This window comes from Grammomys surdaster, unplaced genomic scaffold (assembly GCF_004785775.1).
Source record: "Grammomys surdaster isolate TR1022 unplaced genomic scaffold, NIH_TR_1.0 203, whole genome shotgun sequence".
Classification (NCBI taxonomy): domain Eukaryota; kingdom Metazoa; phylum Chordata; class Mammalia; order Rodentia; family Muridae; genus Grammomys; species Grammomys surdaster.
In genome coordinates, this window is record NW_021604648.1 from 897,919 (window position 1) to 918,345 (window position 20,427).

A 20,427-nucleotide genomic window follows, 5' to 3' on the forward strand; every position below is an offset into this window, starting at 1 on the left:
CTATCTCCTAACCCATCAGCAGTCTGCCCCTCTTTTACTTTTAAAATGTTAGTGACTGAACTGCATGTAGTCCCTATAGTCCCAAATCTCAGGTAAGAGGCAGTAGGATCTTGAGTTCAAGGCCAGCCTGATCTGTATAAGTTCTAGGCAAGTCTGAGTTTAAGAATAAGGCCCTGACACAGATACACACAGATACAAACAAACAAATCTTAAGATTTCTACCATTGAGCTACATCCCAACCTCTTACCTGTCTCAAAAAAAAAAAAAAAAAAAAAAAAGATTACTTCTTAATTATACTACCAATCCAATTTTATTTCTACCATTGGGCAGAAGTAGACTTAACATCTGCACAATTCTTTACAAATAAACTACATCATAACATTTTAGTTAATAGCATGAATTCATCACCTGAATTTCAATATCCAATTCATGAATGAATAAGTAATAAATAGTAAAAGCTTTGCTTTCTAATTAAACAGTGTGGTCAAGACTAAACCAGAAAGCATATGCAAAAGACCACTTAAGAATGCTGAAAGCCATTCACATGGAATTTATAGTGAATGTTAATATACTTTGCATCTTGTGACTTGAATGAGCTTTGCTCATTTGACTAAGGTATTACAATTAAGCTATTCATACTCAGCTAAATGCAGAATAACCATACAACCAAAAACCACACGAACACACACAGACCACATTGCTGAATTATAATAAAATTATGTGACTGCCTTTATAAGAGGACTATTAAGTATGTGTGTCTAAACATTAAGAATATTTTTTAAAAACATAGTCATTTGGAATAGTCTGCTCCACTTATTAAACCTTAAAAAAAAATAAAATATTTGTTGGCTTCATGTGTGACAATTCTGTAAAAAAGTTGTTCATGAGCTTACACAAATGAAGTTTAATTTTTATACTTATATTTCAGATACCTAAAAATAAAATTAAACTTCTTTTCAAAAGCATTTTTAATAAACAAACACATTATTTAACATAGAAGCTAAGCATTCAGAATTATTTCATACCTCTTATCAGCAAGATCTGTTTTATTTCCTACTAGCATGATGATGACATCACTTCCTCTTTCTGTTCTGACATCATCAATCCATTTTGTAGTTTGCTGGAATGAGTTAACATCTGGCATTGAGAGTGGACAGAGGGATTAGTGTTACTGAAAATACCTCCCCTGGTGAAGGATACTTCCCACAAATACCCTGAAACAGGGAAGGGGAGAGCACATTAAGACCCCATTTTTAATGTGCCTACAACATAACTCCATTTTATCTGATTACAACTGTCAGTGATCTAAACGAGTCTGAGGAAAGTAAAATCCTCAATGTTCATTTTGGAGAAAAATTTTTTTCTTGACAATGACCAAACTATATTTTAAAGCACTACATAATTATAAAAATAAAAAGCTTTCTGATATTTAAGGACAGCTACAACAGATAAAATAGTGTTACATTGTCACAATGCTTTTTTTGATCATTTATACTAATACATATCAAACATGACAAAGAAAGCATTTCCAAAGTATGTCAGCCAGGAAGTCCCAACACATCCAGAAAATTCATAAAGCCTTTCTATAGCTTTCAACACCACTGTGCTTGCATTGCTTACTCAGTTTGTGATCACTTTAACCTTATTTTAAAAATCCTTTCTTCTGCCTCTACTGCCTCTTCCTGGGATTAAGAGTATGTGCCACCAGGCCTGGTTCTTACATTTGTTTTATATTAGAATCTATGTGAAGTGACCTTAACTTAATTAGTTTGATGTACCAGGCTCACTTCTAACTGAATTTACCGTTTCTAAATATTGGATTCTATCTAGAATATTTTAATATATTTTTTAGCAGCTAAAATAACAAATTTTAGTAGTATTTTAACCACATTTGTGAAATTTTAGAAGAAAGCCATGACAAGCTTCACTTGCTTTGGTTAAAGTAAACACAAACACTTTAAAGCTGCAAAACAGGTCAATGCATTATAATGAACATTAATTTTTTAAAAATAAGTAGCAAACTAAAGTAAAGCTGCAAGAGAAGACTGCATAAAGCACATATCCAAAAAAGGTTTAAAAAAAAGAAAAATTATATCTCAGAATGTAATCTAATTTTGCCACTGTAATTACTGTTTAGAAGAGTTCTGACTGAGCGCATAAAGATGTCTATTAACATTATGACTAGTTCAAATGAGTCGCTTGTATGTGGAGTTTTTTACAGGAGTCCAGGACGCTATATAATCTTAGATTTCCTATATATCATAGACTAGTGCATAAAATGATGTTAAATATTGCCTTACAAGTGTAATAAAACAATTTACAAAGATAATTTCAATCAGAGCAGTCACCAATGCTCCATGGGAATTTATAGTCACTTAAAGACCAAAGGCATTCAGGTTTTGAAGAAAAGAAAAATACTCTTTCATTACCATTAAATTATTTTCTTGGAGAAAAACGAAGTGTAATTTGTTACCAGTAAAGAAAAATCATTCACAAAATGCACATATTCAAACAAAAATGGCTAACAGAAAATACACATTATGCTTCTCTGTTTTTCTCTATATAATAGAATGACTGGAAGAGGGAAGCAAAGAAAATGCTAGCTGGCAGAAACTTTTAAAAGCCTCAACATAAGTCTCGAAGGATCTGGAAAACTTGGCAATAGGCTTAAATACAGATTATTTTTGAAATCTGAGATAAATTAATGAATAATATTCCTTTAACTATAATTATGAGATAGTTTATGGATAAGAGGATACTATGAAATCCTTGAACTAGAATCACAGCTGGATCCAAAATACAGTGAAAACCCTGGGACACAGACATTGAGCATACTGGTACAAACATGGAGGCAAGGATTTCTGACTTTGCTATTCTGGGATACAGTTTCTACGATAAAATGTTTTTCATGCCAGTAAGGAAAACAAGCACAAGACAAGACAAACATGCATGCAGCTAAGCTAAAGGTTGAAAGAAGATTAGAAATGCATAATCCCCCCACTCACTTGTGATATCATAAACAACAACTGCCACAGTGGAGTCACGAATGTAGCTAGGAATCAAGCTCCTGAACCGCTCTTGACCTGCTGTGTCCCATAATTGCAATCGCACCTAACAACAAAATCAGTCAAACAAGCGAGAAAAGTAAGAAAGGTCAACCCATCGCAGTATACCTACTTGTGATATCGTAAACTACTACGGCTGCAGCAGAGTCACGGATGTAACTGGGAATGAGGCTACGGAAACGTTCCTGACCCGCAGTATCCCACAACTGCAGCCTGATCTGTGGGATGGGAAAAAGTAAATAAAAAAACCAAAAACCAAAAACAAAACAAAAACTCCAAAAAATAATACTTAAAAAAGAAGTGAATTTTTTTGTAACATGAGTGGTAGATAACTCATGTAAAGGTTTAATGCAGAGGAATGAAAACAACATTAAAAGCTCCTTTCTGAAAAGGGAGTAGTACTACAAACTTGCTTGTTCTGAAGGTATAATCACTGAAAATGATTTGCAAAAGATTTCACAAAATAAGAAATAATGCTTTCCCCAACCTCCCTGTAAGTTTGAATCCCAGTGTCTTCCTAATGATAAGTAGATGGTTGATGTTCAAATACTGGGCATAAAAGAGAGAATGAAATGAAGGTAAATGTTAATGAAAACATAAAGCTATCAGATGACAGAGTCTCTCTGACGTGAGCATGGGTCTGTGATTACTGTGCTCTGTTTCTTCTACAAATTTGTGCCCAGAACATTGTAAATAATGGGGGAGGGGAAAGAAAAGAGAATAAATTTCTGCAATCTTACACAAAATGTCTTTATTTTCTTCTGCCACATCCACATTATAGAAAATCCTAAAAATAAGTCTTCTTAGCCATACAAAGCAGTTTCTGAGCTCAAGTTTTAAGAAAAGCTGTATCACATATGAAAACATCCAAAGCACATACTTTAGAAATAAGAAAAAAATATTAGAAATGTCTCATATTTTGGGTACATTAAGTTATTCACTGTTTAAGTGATGATAGATATCTTTTCAAGGAACGAGTGGACTAAAATAATTTTTTTTTCAAAGAAACACTCAACAATATGAAGATTAAAAATACGACAGAGATTTTCCCTTATTTAATCACTCTGCTACGCATTCTATTCTGACAAAGAAAGTCTTTAAGTTCACATACTATAAAATCTTTCTGAATGACTTCATTAGTGTTCAAAAGCTAAAATTTCTTCATGAAAATTTCTTTAATTCTCTTATAAATCTATCTGTTGTACTTTTTCTAAATCAAGATAGAAAAATAAGTCTAAAGACAGCATGAATTTACAAACTAATTCTGACGTTCTTGCTTTGAACATTAAACAGAAGTAACAAATCAGAGTGACAAAAACCAACTCCATAGTAAATTTTTTCAAGACCTGATTTGGGTAATTTTGCTAAGCACTTCTTATGATGACTATTACTGACTAAGCTGTGATCCTAGTTTTCTAGCCTGAAGTGTGGCAGAAAACTGCACACTGAAAACATTACTCACGGTTCGATCCTCCAAGTACATTGTTTTTGATAAGAAGTCAATGCCAATTGTTGCCTATAAAACAAAACAAAAGAGTTAGCAAGTAATAATAGGTTAGTATAGCCAGCAGTTTAGGATAACAAGCAGAATTTATGAATGTGAAAGAAATAATAAATACAGACATAACCACACTTTGGCCAAGCAAGAATGAACATGTCCAATGTTAACTGTTTCCATGTACTAAGCACTCGCTCTGTGTTGGAGACTAATTCCTTCAGGCCATTTATGTGATCAACTCTCACCCTCATTCATGAAAGATAACTCATTCTCATACTGATTTTTTTATTTCATAGAGAACATGACAATGGGGATTTTTATATGTATATTTTTACCAGAATATTCAAATATCTGAATACAAAGCTTAGTCTGAGTATCTTAATGTTCCCCAGTCAGAATGGCTCTTATCTGTCCCAACAACAATTTTATGAAATAAATTTTATGTTGATGGAAACATAACCATGCCTAAACTTCCTACATAATGGCTTGTTCTGGTACCACAGACAGCCAGAGACCAATAAACATGACTTTCAAGGGAACATAATTTTTCTAATATGGAAGTAATATGTTAAAGTAAATAAACAAATTTTTTTCATCTTTCAATGATAAGTATCTCCTATGATCCAAACACAGTATAAAATACTACATGCCTGGTTAAATAATAAAGACTTTTAAAAGGCAAAAACTAGAAAAAAAGGTGGACATTAAGGAAGTCTAAATTAAATAGGAAGATAAATTAAAAGTAACTGGACATGGAGGGGTGAAGTGACAGCTCAGCAGTTAAGAGCAGTTCTCTTTTAGGAAAGCAGGTTCAATTCCCAGTCTTCACTTGGCAGTAGTCAACCATCCATAACTCCAGTCCCAGGGGATCGAATGCCCTATTCTGATGCCCATGGCACAAAGCATGACATACATACATACATGTGAGCAAACCACTCACACATAAAATAAAATGAATAGATCTCATTTTAAAAGAAAAAGAGGAAAAAGGAAAAAAGCAGCTATGTGTTGGCATGTCCCTCCATGATTATGATCTACTGACAAGTTATGTCAACTAGTCAGTCCACTGTAAGTTTCCCGTCATGATAGCCTAAATCCTCTGACATCATAAGCTGAAATAAATTCTCAAAAAGAAATCTCAGACTTGGATAATATAACTTCTAATTCCCTCTCAGATAACAGTAAAAATCATTTTTCAATTGACTTTGAAAGAAGTATATTGACTAATAAGGTTATGACTATGGGGAAGATCATTTATATTTTGTGTAACTTACACATTATACAAAGCACTTTTATATCTATGGCTGCATGTAAGTGAATGAACTTTTTAAAAAAAGATTTATTTCACTGTTGCTATCTTCAGAGACATCAGAAGAGGCATCAGATTCCATCACAGATGGTTGTGAGGCATCATACGGTCACAACCTGAGTGAACTCAGGACCTCAGTCAGCGTTCTTAACTGCTGAGCCATTTCTCCAGTCCATGAATGAACTTTTAAAAATACTTTAGACATTCCTCCTAAAATTTTTTGTTTGTTTTTGTTTTTTGATTTTTTTAGACAGGGTTCCTCTGTGCAGCCCTGGCTGTCCTGGAACTCACTCTGTAGACCAGGCTGGCCTTGAACTCAGAAATCCACCTGCCTCTGCCTCCCAAGTGCTGGGATTAAAGGCGTGTGCCACCACAGCCCGGCTCCTCTTAACATTAAGAGATAAACTTTATAAATTGGCAAAACCAAAATACCTGATAGGTGTTGTCAAAACTGTCATACATGAATCTGGTGATCAAGGATGTCTTTCCAACTGAAATGAAAAAGAGAAATATGCTTAGTGAACATATTAAGTACATTAGGTTTCCAGGCATTGCTCAAAGAATTGCAATTAAAGAGGACTTCCGGTCTGGGCCCAAGCACAGAGCAGATCCCAGGCAGCAGCTCTGTACCCAACCCCATAAAACCCAGAGGAAGAGGGCCTCTCAGGAGCAGGCAGTATCTTAGAAGTTAAAAAAAAAAAATGTAATTAAGTTAAATGGAAAATACATTCAATGGTTTTGTCCAAAGTTTGCTGACAGAACTGTCTCATTAACAGATAATGACTTTACACTAAAGGAACAGGCAAAAAGTATTTAGCTGAAAGTTCATGAAAATAAAGAGATAGAATGGAACAAAACAATGTTGATATTCTAAATTCACAAAAAGCAAAAGCAAGTATTACTTGGAAACAACAGGAGGTGGAAATGAACAAACAAAACAAAACTCACACCATCTCATGTTCAATTTGTTTAATGAATCAAATCCATAGGAGTAAAAAGACAAGCAGTGCTGCAATGGGTTATGGTGCTTTTAAGAACTAATTTTTAAAAATATGAGTATACTGATTTTTTGTTTTTTAAATTTGTATGAGTACACTGTAGCTGTCTTCAGACACTCCAGAATAGAGTATCTGATTCCATTACAGATAGTTATAAGCCACTATGTGGTTGCTGAGAACTGAACTCAAACAGTCCTTCAATGCGTTGTCAGGGCTTTAAGAACTAGATTGTTTTCTATGAGTGCACTGTAGCTGTGTTCAGACACACCAGAAGAGGGCATCGGATCTCATTACAGATGGTTGTGAGCCACCATGTGGTTGCTAGGAATTGAACTCAGGACCTCTGGAAGTGCAGTCAGTGCTCTTAACTGCCGAGCCATCTCTCTAGCCCCACAATTCTAATTTTTGCCAATAGCCTGGATTGGCCTTAAATTTCTGGTCATTCTCTTGTCTCAGTCTCTGGAGCAAGGAATTACAAGCTTGTGCCACTATGTCTGGTTATAATTCAACTTTACATTGGAGTTTTTAGGAAAAGCACTGATAGACTGATACAGTGAAATACTGGGAATTTCCTTACTAAGTAAGGGGTACATTCTCCAAGAACAAGAACCACATCTAATAACTTTTCTATTTCTCCAGTCACTTCACATAGATTCTAATACAAAACAAATTCAATAGCCAGGTAGACCTTTAAATTCAAGGCTAGCCCAGTCTACAATGAGTTCCAGATAAGCCAGGGCTACATAGTGAGGTCCTGTCTCAAAAATAGCAAAACAACAAATAAAACAAATGTAATAATTCTATAAGTTAGAAAGGAACCAGGTTAATAAACTTCAAATGCTCCCCCAAACGTAAATATTTTGGGTGAAGATAAAAATCACAGTCTTTGACATTTTAGTACAATTTTAAATAAGTTTTGTTTTCTTTTAAAAAATATTTCAGCTTAAATTATGTGTATATGTGCTTGCACATGTATAGGGAGGATATATGCATGTAAGTGTGGGTGCCTACAAAGGTCGCAGGCCACAAATCTACCAGGAACTGGAGTCACTGGTAATTGTGAACAACCCAAAATGGGAGCTGGGATCTGAACTCAGGTCCTTTACAAGAACAGTTATATATTCTTAACCACAGAGCCATTCTCCAGCTCCAAAAGAAATTGTTTTGCTTTTCAAGACAGGGTTTCTCTGTGTAGCCCTGGATGTTCTGGAACTCCGTCTGTAGTCCAGGCTGGCCTAGAACAGAGATCTGTTTGCCTCTGCCTTCTGAGTGCTGTGACTAAAGGTGTACACTACCACACCTAGAAAAATAAGGAATCTTTAGCATGTGTAAGACCCCAATATTCAATACAATAGAATGCTTTGAGAGAAAAAGAACAACAACAAAAAGAAAAAAGAATCTAAATAAATGGAAGGATATATTATATAGCTGGTTGCCCTTGTAGAAGAAGAGGTTCGAGTCCCAACACCTACATGGTGAATCCAGTTCCAGGAGATCTGTTTCTCTCTTTTGGACTCTGCAAGCCTCACGCATGTACTTGGTGCACAGATATACACGGAGGCAAAATATGCACACATGAAATAAATAAGTAAATAAATAGACAGATAAAAAAACCCAAATAACCAATACTAAAAATGACTCCTTAAATCATACACAACACAAGCTGTCATAAAAGCTTTTTGAAAAATTACCAAATCAATTCTTAAGTTTATTTACAAATACAAATAATTTTGAATAGTTAAAGCAATCTGTATAGCAGCAAACAACTTCAAAACTGAATACGATAAACCAGACAGTATGCTACTGAATACTGGCTTAAAGACAGAAAGGCACATCAATGGAACACAACTGGGTCTAGAAATAGATAAAAATCTCTAGGCAGTTGAATAAACATCTCTATCCCTCTGAGACCAAAACTCTGTTTTCTCTGATTTACACCCTTCTCCAAAAGGAGCAGAGATCAGACTTTTATATTTTCTCTCCATCATAGTATCTCAAGAATAATATAAGAAAATTCAGGTTTTAAAAAGCACTCGTAGCTTAAAACTATTGCCCTGAAATGAAATTAAGAGTATTTTGTCAAGCATGGTGGTGCTTGCCTTCATTCCCAGTTCTCAAGAGACAGAAGCAGGTGAATCTCTGTCAGTTTATACAGTGAGTTCTACTACAGCCAGGGCTAGAGATCTTGTCTCACCCCCACACCCTAATAACAGCATTTTATTCCCAATTATGATAGTGTTGTACATACCAGATGTTTTAAAGAAACTTTTATTCTTATTCTCACTCTACAGAATTAGTGAAGACAAAACAAATTATTTTCTGCCAACTTTTATTTAGGGAAAACCTTTGTTCTGTGTGTGGTGGTACACACCTATAATCCTAGAACTCAGGAAGCAAAGGCAAGAGGACTACTGCAAATTTAAAGCTACTATGGTTTTCACTGTAAGTTCTAGGACAGTAACACCCTGTCCTGTTCCCCATCATCCCTCACACACACATTTCCTTTGTCCTCAATGAAAATCAACAAATGAGGTAGAGATAGCTTAGCAAGTAAGATCATCTTTTGTTCTTATAGATGATCCAGGTTCAGTTCCCAACATTCACGCTGTGGCTCACAACCATCCCTAACTCCAGTTTCAAGGGCTCCAATGCCCTCTTTTGATCTCTGCAGGCAGCAGGCACACATGTGATGCATACACATAAATCTTTTTTTTTTTTGTAAAGAAAATTAACAAGAAACAACTAAAAGAACTAGACAATCCTGAAATGTTCAGCAATAAGGTTAATATACATCTTTGCCCAAGCTGGGCTTAAAGTCCTTATCTATTCAGGTAGCTGGAACCATGGGTGCTTGCCATAGTACTTACTCACCTTCATTTTGTTTCAATATAATTTTAGGAGAAAAGTAACCATGATTCAATCTAGCTCTATAGAAAATGGCTTACTATGTTTTTGAGACAGGGTTTCTCTAATACAGTCTTGGCTGTCTGGAACTTGCTATGTACACTAGGCTGGCTTCCAACTCACAGAGCTCTTTGGGTCTCTGCCTCCTCCCAGAGTGTTGGGATTAAAGGTGTGTGCCACCACACCTTGCTGTCTTTTTGTGTTTTAAAATTTCAGGGTATTTGAGAGTTGTTGAAGCAGCTTAGCTTAGTTTAGTAGATTTGCTGCTCTAGAACTGCAGCACTCAAGTGAGATAGCTTTTGATATAATAATGCATTAGCTGCAGCCAAGCTTTTTCTTCTGTGATCCCAACATCTCAGCCATTGTTACCACAGAATATAATTGTAACTATTATTACAGCATATTAAATGTAATACACTATAAAAATAGTTAACAGAGATCATACAACTATCTTGGAAGATGCATTTGTGTGTGTGTGTGTGTGTGTGTGTGTACACACCGAGGTGGACTTTAAGTGGCTTCCCCAATCACTTTCTACATTACTTTGACCTGTTTCATCAAGATTATTTATTGTGCATATATGTTTATCCTAGAGCAGGTGAGCAGAGGGAAGAAGAAAAGGAAGTCAGGGGACTTTTCAGGAGCTAGTTCTTGTCTTCCATTTTGTTTTTGAGGCAGTCTCTTGTTTCTTCTGCTGCATATTTAAGGCAGTTTCCTATTGATTCTGCTGTCTCTACCTCTCATCCAGCCTTAGGAATGAGGGCTTTACAGCTTCACACTACCTCATCCAACTTTTATATAAATTTTGTGAACAATCTCAGATTATCAGATTTTCATGGCTACTGCTTTTATCTGCTAAGCCATCTCCCCACCTTTACCATCTTATTTTTTGAGGCAAACCTGGAACTTACCTGGAACTGACCTTTAAGGCTACGCTGGTGCGTCAGCCTAAAGCCCTAGGGTCCTGCTCTCCCTACTTCCTTAGTGCTGGGATTATATGGGTACACTATGTCCAATTTTCTTTTTTTTTTTTTTTTAAAAAAGAAAAATTTAGAACTCAGCAGTGGTGGCACATTCTGTTAATCCCAGCACTGGGGAGGTAGAGACAGGGAGCTCTCTGAAAATGAGGACAGCCTGGTCTATATAGTGAGTTCCAGAACAGCCAAGGCTACACAGAGAAACCCAGTCTCAAACAAACAAAACAATAAAACAAACAAAAATATAAAAATATTTTATACTTTTAAATTTCATTTTATATATATGGGTGTTTGTATACCTGGTACCAACAGAAGTCAAAATTGTGTGTTAGATTCTCTGGAACTGGAGTTACACAGATGGTTGATAACATCATGTGGGTGCTAGAAACTGAATCCAGGTCTTCTCTAAGAATAGTAAATGTTCTTTTGTTGATGCTGTTGTTGTTTGTTTTCTGTGCAGCCTTGGCTATCCTGGGATTCACTCTGTCCAAGCTGCCTCAAAGTCAGAGAGATCTGCCTGCCTGTGTCTCCTGAGTGCTGGGATTAAAGGCATGTGCCACCACTGCCCACCACCAGCTGTAGCAAATGTTCTTAACCACTAAGCTATCGCTATAGATTGCCTCCTACTCCCTGTCCAGTTTTTATGTACGTGCGGGAAATTGAACTCAAATCCTCATGCTTGGGCACTTTACCAACTGATCTACTTAGCTTTAGAAAAACATCTGACGCCACGCAGTGGTGGCGCACGCCTTTAATCCCAGTACTTGGGAGGCAGAGTCAGGTGGATTTCTGAGTTCGAGGCCAGCCTAGTCTACAGAGTGAGTTCCAGGACAGCCAGGGCTATACAGAGAAACCCTGTCTCAAAAAAACAAAAAAAAAGAAAGAAAGAAAGAAAGAAAGAAAGAAAGAAAGAAAGAAAGAAAGAAAGAAAGAAAGAAAGAAAGACAGACATCTGACAAGGTTCAACATGCTTTCATGATAAAATTCTAAAGAAATTAGGAATGAATAGAGCATATCACAAAACAATAAAGATCATATATGACAAACCTGTAGCCAATATTATACTAAACCTTCTAAAAATCTGAAATGAGACAAAAGAGGTACCCACTCTTCCTGTTTAACGTAGTGCTCAGAGTCTTAGCCTGGCCTTGTGGCACAGGCAGAGGCAGACAGATCTCTGAGTTCATGGCTAGCCTGAGCTACATAGAGACTGTGGGCTGAAAAATGACTCATCAGTTAAGAGCACTTACTGCTCTTCCTAGGACCTGAGTTCAAATCCCAGTAACAGATTCATACGTCTATTAAGTCTCCGTTAAGTCTTACATGCCTGTAAATTTCCAGGGAGATACAATTCCTCTGGCCTCTGTGAGTACCTGCACTCATACACAATCCCCCTACAATTAAGAGTAAACATAAATCTTACTTAAAAAAATAAATCCATCCTAGTCTTAGCTAGAGCAACAAGGTAAGACAAAGATTATATAAAAGGGATAGAAATAGGAAAGGTAGAAGTCCTTTCATAGATGACCTAATTTTATACTTAAAATGTTATGGATGCTATCAAGTATAACTAGATCTGACATATTCAGTAAACGTATAAGATAGTAATTAATACACACATCTGTAGGTTTCTTAATACCGATAACAAATTTACTGAGAAGGAAATCAGAGAAAATATTTTAATTAAATTAAAAAAAATTAGAGGAACAAACTTTTTTCATCTTTTCTATTTATTTTTATACGTACAGGTGTTTTGCCTGACATATGTCTGTATAGCACTAGCATGTCTGTTGCCCAGGAAGGCCAGAAGGTGGTGTTGGAGCCCCTGTGACTGAAGTTAAGATGGTTGTGAACCACCATGTGAGTAGATGCTGGGAGTTGAACCCAACTGCTGAACCTGCTTTCTACTCCTACCCCAAATTTTAAGTACCTAGTAATACACCTATCCAAGGAAGTGAAAGACCATCAATGAAAACTTTATGACACTGGAAAAGTAACTGAAGAAACAAGACAATGCAAAGACTTCTACACTCCTAGATTAGCAGAATTAATACTGTGAAAATGGGTCAATTACTAGATGCAACCTACAGAACTCAATGCAATCTCAATCATAACTTCAATGACATACTTTACAGAACTATTAAAGACAATCAAGCTATTCACATGGAAACACAAAAGAGCATGAATAGGCAAAGCAACTCTAAGTAAACAGAACAATGGCAGAGCTATTATAATACTTATCCCCAATTTTTATTTTTTTAATTTTAAACATTTTTTTCTCATAAACTTGTCATTTATTAACACAGACTGTTGGGACACAGCAGCTTCCAGCATTCTGACTGAGGGAAAGGAAGCAAGCAGTGGAGTCTCACTTCTTCCACTTGTTCTTGTTGTATTTCTTCTTGGCAGAGAAGCCATTCTTGTCCAGCATCTGCTGGGTCTGCACAGCCACCAAGTCTTCATCAAAGCTATGAGGGATGGAGTTGTACCCATAGTGTTTCTCCCACATCAGAATTAGAGTGTGAACCCCATGAAAAACGTGGCCACGCCCACAACTGTCTTCCACCCATTGGTGCTCCTGTTCATCTCAGCGAAGCTCTTGTTAAACTGGATGCAGTACAATGACTTTCTCATCCCTGGACAGGCTGCTCCAGGCCAGCCTTTTCCCTCAGGGCTTTCTGGCTGGCAGACAGCATCCTGACATGGGCCACATCAGGCAAGGGTTGGTTATGTAGATCAACATAACCAGGGAGAGCATAGTCTTCACTCTTCATAATACTACCATGTACTCAAGACACATACTGAGGTAAAAATGGCTCTCTTGCTAATTAAACTACTAAGTGCTCTGGTAGCCAACAGTCTGCCAGCGCTGCTCTGGCAACCTCCCTCTTCACCCTTGCTGCTTGTTAGTAGAAGATCTCAGATTCTAAAACTCATTTATTTCATGTGTATGAGTGTTTTGCCCATAGAGGCCAGAGAATCTGGAAGATCAGCCAGTGCTCCTAACTACTGAGCCATCTCTCCAGTCCTGGTATTTATACTCTAAAATATTTGCATAGGAATCTAATGCAGCCAGATCCATAAATGGTGTTTCAGAACAACTGCCATTCATAAGTAAAAATTCCAAGTAATTGATTAATTACCTTTAGCTTGAGTAAACATTCCTTTTTATGTAAACAAGCTTCATACAATATTGTATTCTATGTTTTCTTCCAATCACACCTCCTACCAATATCATTGCAATAGCTTATATAACACTGAATTAAGCAAAAATGTGATTAAGATATCCTGATAAAAAGAAAGGTTATAGTGAGACAAAGAAAACCAACTAAAACTAGTAAATAGAGCACTGTGAGTTCAATATTAAAGGGATATTCTTGAATCTGTATAACTACCTCTTCATAAAAGAATTTGTCTACTTGGAAAATAAAATATTATCCAGATGCTTTTAAACTCACTCTAATATTTCTACAACTTCAGTTAGAAAATTCTTTCTTATATGACTTATCTTCAGTGTTTTAACTTATGCAAATATTCTGTTCTTAAACTTCTGTTTACTAATGGTAACTTTCATCAAAGAACTTTGCCTACAGCCATTATCACTGTAGTGTTCCAATAGAAAAATTCTCCTTATTTCTAGCTATATTTATTAATTAGAATTAATTTTAAAATTTTATTTATTTGTATGTGTATGGATGTTTTTCCTGAATGTTGTATCAGTGTACAATATGTGTGCAGAGCCCCCAGATACTGGAAAAGGACTGAAATTTCCAATTTGGGTACTAAGAATCAACCCTTAATCCTTTGAAAAGGCAGCCAGTGCTCTTGACCACTGAGCCATCTCATCAGCCCCTAATTAGGGTTCTTTTTTAAGAATAAACTTTCCTTTCCACTTTACTTAAATATTTACAATAACATAGTCATGTATACTTTAATTCTGTAGGTTCAGAACCAGTACTGTAATTGAAAGTATTCCAGTTTTCTCTACTGGAAACTTTTTCAGAATGACTCTAGTTCTGTGGTGCTGAGATCAAACCCAAGGCCTTGCACATATTTAGCAAATATTCCACCACTGCACTTTAGCCCACCCTCTCAACATGCTCCTTCCTCTTTTAAGCACCGTCTAACATTTTGCCATTACCAGAAACTCTAGGAACATCTTATTTCTTGCTCTATTATAGACATCAATCACTTGGAAAAGCTCTTAGGATTCGTTTTAAGAATTAAATGAACTAAAACTGTAAGGTATTCACGACAGGACATGATATGTAACAAGTAATCAAATGTTACTTAATAGTATTATATATGAAAACAAATATACTAATACTTGGAAATTACTAATTTACATAAAATTATTAATACTAACTTAATTTTTAAAAAGTACTTTGACTCGACTGCTTAAAAAAATGTTAGTGAAGCTGGAAATATGATACCTCAGTGGCTAAGAGTGCTAGCTGCTCTTCCTGAGGACCCTGGTTTGATTAGAAGCATAGACATGGTGGCTCACAGCTGACCCAAATGACAGCTCACAGCTGTCATAACTGCAGACTCAGGGGATGTCACACCCTCTTCTGGTCTCTATGGGCACCACAAACATATATGGTATACAGACATATATGCAGGCAAAACACTTATACACATAAAATGATAGTAATTTTTAAAAATGTTAGTTTTACAGTCAATTGGTACATATTTATCATTACAGTTGTCAGGAAGCACTAGATGGATTTTATATTTTGTTGCAAAATAATATACATTGTAACTTGCTAGAGATGCCATAATAAAGTGTAAGTAACTTAAACAACAGAAAATAATTTTCTCAGTTTTCTAGACAGGAAGCCTGAGGTTACAGGATTAGCAGTGTTAGTTCCTTCTGAGGGCAAACCTGCTCTACTCCTTTTCCATAGCTTCTGCTGGTTTTCTACCAATCCTTGTCATTCTTTGGTATACAGAGTTTCAACATGATCTCCATCATTTCTTACTTCTCCCTCAGTACAAATGTGGTTAAATTTCCCCTTTACTAGGCTACTGTATTAGGATCATACTACAGTATTATCTCAGCCTAACTATTTCTCCAAAACCCCTCACATGCTAAGACACTGAAGGTTCTGACCTTAACATAAATTTAGTGATGTAACATAATAAAAAAAAAAGTGTACTTCTGTCTACTTCAAAGTTCAAGCTATGTAGCTTGTAAAGCTCTTGTGTTTTTTCTTATGATAGAAGTAGTACAACTCAATGAACCATCCTTTATTATTCCTAATCAGCCCTTATCTCTAAATGTCAATAAAGTTGTTTCTGAAAATCCCAAAGGATGGGAAACTAGTAGCTAGAACTAACCATAAGATTAGAATTAGAACTTTTAGCCCCATCTCTAGAAAAAGAGTAGTAGGAGATTGAGCTAATTAGCAATAGCCAAAGTAGAGTCTTCCTTATAAAAAATTTTAAAAGACAGTAACTGAAGAGGTTCTGGGCTGCTAAACACAGAGGTATGCAAGGTTTTGAAAGAGCATGACCCCAACCTCAACCCTCTTCCTCATACACTGCCTTATGTATTTCTTCCATATTATCAGTGGGTATAGAGTTCAGTAGGGGCAAGTAAAAAATGATTGAGATCATAAGCATGAGCCTGGCCCTATGGTTTAATCCACGGCATTAAAATTCGAAAGGACTAGAAAAACACACACATTAATTATAAGCTGGTGGAACTAGGATCAGAGTTTCGTTTCTTTTTTGGTAGTTTTTTTTTGAGACAAGGTCTGTTTTTTAGGACAGTACCTCTGACTGGCCTGCATCTCACTAAAGGGCAGGCTTGCCTGTTTCTACCTCCCTAGTGCCAAGATTAAAGGCATGAGCCATCGTGCTTAGAAGAATTTAGCTTTCTTAAGCACAATGATATTCTGTCATCTTACTTTGTTTTCCTGTTACTTTTTATAGTACTAGGGATCAAACAGAGCAAGAACTCTATTTTCAACTACATCCCTAGCTTCTGTTTTTTTCAGACAGAGTCTCTCTGTGTATTCTAGGCTGACCTAAAATTTGGGATGTTGCCCCAGCTGAACTCAAATGCATAACATTTCTGCCTTAGTATTTGAAATGCTGGGATTAGACAGGTGTCACACCACACTCTGCACTTGTTACCTTAAAAACAAACAAACAAACAAAGAAACCCAAAGACCTATTTGTCCAGTTTCTTAATGATTAGATATATTCAATAGTTTTATGCATATTTGCCTGCATGGCCATTACACTAGACACCAAGATTTATGATCTAAAAGGTGTGAAGAGTAGTTTTTTGGGGGGCTGGAGAGATGGCTCAGCAGTTAAGACCACTGACTGCTCTTCCAGAGGTCCCGAGTTCAATTCCCAGAAACCACATCATGGCTCACAACCATCTGTAATGAGATCAATGCCCTCTTCTGGAGTGTGTCTGTACAATGTACTCACATAAATAAAGTAAATAAAAAAAAAGGAGTATTTTCCCCTGTTGTTGTAGACTAACTACTACAGGTTGAAATATCTTTAATGAAGGGGTAGTTTAAAAACATACCTGAATTTGAGTCATTGTATGCCCCTTTCTTCCTTTATTCAACTAATTCATTTTGAGGATGAAGTTTTTTGTTTTTGTTTTATTTTGTTTTTATTGTTGCTGGGTTTTTTGGGGGGGAAAAATCTCCCTATATAGCACAAGCAGGCACTGAACTTCAAATTGAAATCCTCATGCTTCAGGCTCTGAAATGCTGGAATTACAAGTGTTATATATAAAAATTTACAGATCTCTTTATTTTGTTTATTTATTATTTTATATGTATGAGTGTTAACCTGCACTGTGTGCATATTTGGGGCCCTCAGAGGTGTGGTACATCCTGGAACTGGAGTTACAGATGGTTGTGAACCATTCTGTGGGTAATGAGAACAGAGCCCAAGTTCTCTGGAAGAACAGTCAATGCTCTTAACCACTGAGCATTTTCTCCAACTTCTCTAGCCCCAATATATACTCTGTGTGTGTGTGTACACATTTTAAAGTTTTTTTTCCCCCCAAAGTATGCACACAAGTATTTCTGAAGAGGTATTCTTTAGTTTTAATAGAAGGGTTAGACCAGAATAATTAACCACATAAAGTTATTGAAGTTAAAATTCAATAAAATGTAAAGGCCAATTCCCCAGTCATAACATTCTTAGACAAAACAAATATGGAACAATTCTCACACTGCAAAGAGTTCAAATAAAAGACATCAATCTATTGAGTATCAGTATAAGGAAGGCTTCTGTGAACAACCACATGTATACACAATGTCAAGGATACCTCAATTACTCCTTCAATCTTTTAGGAAACACACCAGTAAATTGTTTTAAGATGACCCACTTTATTCAGGCATTGGTAGCTCATTTCTCTAATCCCAGCAGCATTTGGAAGGCTGAAGCAGAAAGACTGTTATGAGTTGTCTGAGTTAGTGTTTCCATTGCTGAAGAGACATCATTAAGTCAACAACATTTAACTGGGGCTGGCTTACAGGTTCAGAGGTTCAGTCCATTATCATCATGGCAGGAAGCCTGGCAACATCTAAGGTAGGCATGGCACTGGAAAAGCTGGGAGTTCTATGTCTTGTTCTGAAGGCAGCTAGGAGAAACCTCTCTCAAAGCCCACCTCCACAATGACACACTTCCTCCAAGAAGACCATACCTTTTTCAACAAGGGCACACCTCCTAAAAGTGCCACTCCTTGGGCCAAGCACACTCAAACCACCACATGGGTTCAAAACCAGTCTGAGTTACAGAGTAAGACTACCTCCAAAACAAAGGGAGAGAGAGTGCAAGATGGCTCAGCCTGTTAAAGTTGTCTTCTGACTGCCACACTTATCACAGCACGTGTGAGCACATGCACATACATAAACAATAAGTAGATATAATTTTTAAAAGATTGAAAATAACAGACTTTGAGGGGGTAAAGCATGGGGGTGGGTATATTATATAGCGAAAAGAATACTAGTATCTACTGAATAAACAATAATAGTTCATGACATTCTCTGTACTTTTATATATTAAAATTTCTCATAATTAAAAAGGAAAAACATATGTATTTTTACTTAAAAATTTTTTATGTGCATTGGTGTTTTGCCTGCATATATGTCTTTGTCAGGATGTCAAATCCCCTAGAACTAGAGTTACAGATAGCTGGAAGTTTCAATGAGCTGTCATGTGGTTGCTGGAGCTCAGGTCCTTTGGAAGAGCAGCCAGTGCTCTTAATCACTGATCCATCTCTCCAACCCCAAAGAAAATATCTGAAGAATGCAAAAACATGTATGATTAAATCACAAATTAATTAAAAAAAAATCACAGGATCTCACACTGTAGACCAGGCTAGCTTCAAGTTTTTGAGTGTGGAAATTACAGGTACGGGAAGCCAAGCTTCCCTTTAACTTTTCTTAAAAAAAAATTATTATTTTACGGGTATGGGTGTTTTGCCTCCATGTATGTCTTGTGCACCACATGTGTGCCTAGTGCTGGAAGGATCTAGAGGAGGATGTTGGATCTCCTAGAACTGAAGTTACAGGTTGTGAGTGGCAACGTGGGTGCTGGGATTAACACCAGGGTCTTCTGAACAGCCAGTGCTCTTAACCACTAAGCCATTTCCAATCCCTGGCTTTAACTTTTTAAACATATCATACTTATTGCTTACTTATTGTCTTAGTTAGGATTTCTACTGCTGTGATATAACACCATGACCATAAGCAATTTAGGGAGGAAAGGGTTTGTCTTACACGTCCATGTCACAGTCCATCATGGCAGAAGGAACTGAAGCAGAGGCAATAGAAGAACACTGCTTACTGCTGGCTCCCATGCTTCGCTCAGCCTGCTTTCTTACACAACTCAGGGCCACCTGTTCATGGGTGGCACTACCCATAGTGGGCTGAAATCTCCCATATCATGAAAAGAAGAGAAGAGAAGAGAAGAGAAGAGAAGAGAAGAGAAGAGAAGAGAAGGAAGAAGAAAAAAAGAAAAGTGCAGAAAAGGCTGGTCTATATATAGCCCTATCCTATGGAGGCATTTTCTCAAATGAGATTTTTCTCCTCTCAGATGACTCTAGTTTGTATCAAGTTGTCAAAAAACTAGCCAACAAAGTTGCAAAACTTCAACCCTCCAAAGCTCTACTGAAACTAATTTGTTAAAAAAAATCACTAATTGATTCTTCTAATAAATCCAACGGCCCTTTTGGTTTTTTTCAAGACAAGTTTCTCTGTGTAACCCTGACTAGCTTCAAACTCAGAGATCTGTCTTCCTCTGTCTGTATCCTGAGAGATGGGATCTAAGTCTCGCACCACTATGCCCACATTTTATTCAATTCATTGACCACAGACTAATTCGAGACACTCAGGATATAAAATCTTTTTCCTCCTAGGTTAAGTTTCCTCAATCTTGCTTTTTTTATTTTTTAAATATCCTCTTTTATGTGTCTTTCCTATACACAACTACAAAGACTTCCTGTTACTGAGTAAGGTTAAGGTCATTTGCTAGATGGATTTGGAGGAGTCAGTGATCTCTTTGATCTTCTGCCCAAGGTGGCCACATTGAATAAGTCTCCATTTTTTTCTTACCACTACTTTAAAAAAAAGTTATTTAAGTATTAAAATTTTTGAATACTGCTATTCACTACAAAATAATTTTAAAGTATGA

General features: G+C 36.4%; 1 protein-coding gene and 1 pseudogene across 2 annotated transcripts in view; both read right to left on the minus strand.

Moving 5' to 3' along the window:
• Rab6a (RAB6A, member RAS oncogene family) overlaps positions 1 to 20,427 on the minus strand; it is a 39,190-nt gene that overhangs the window by 8,843 nt on the left and 9,920 nt on the right. The window contains exons 2-5 of one of the 2 annotated variants that reach the window (XM_028770687.1): positions 6,306 to 6,364; positions 4,529 to 4,582; positions 3,007 to 3,112; positions 1,027 to 1,138 (exon numbers count right to left, since the gene is read on the minus strand). In XM_028770687.1, the coding sequence (XP_028626520.1) occupies positions 1,027 to 1,138; positions 3,007 to 3,112; positions 4,529 to 4,582; positions 6,306 to 6,364 (331 nt within the window). Of the gene's footprint in view, positions 1 to 1,026; positions 1,139 to 3,006; positions 3,113 to 3,178; positions 3,285 to 4,528; positions 4,583 to 6,305; positions 6,365 to 20,427 lie in introns of both variants that reach the window. The other variant, XM_028770688.1, reaches the window with a different exon arrangement.
• On the minus strand, positions 13,121 to 19,534 carry LOC114623995 (annotated as a pseudogene).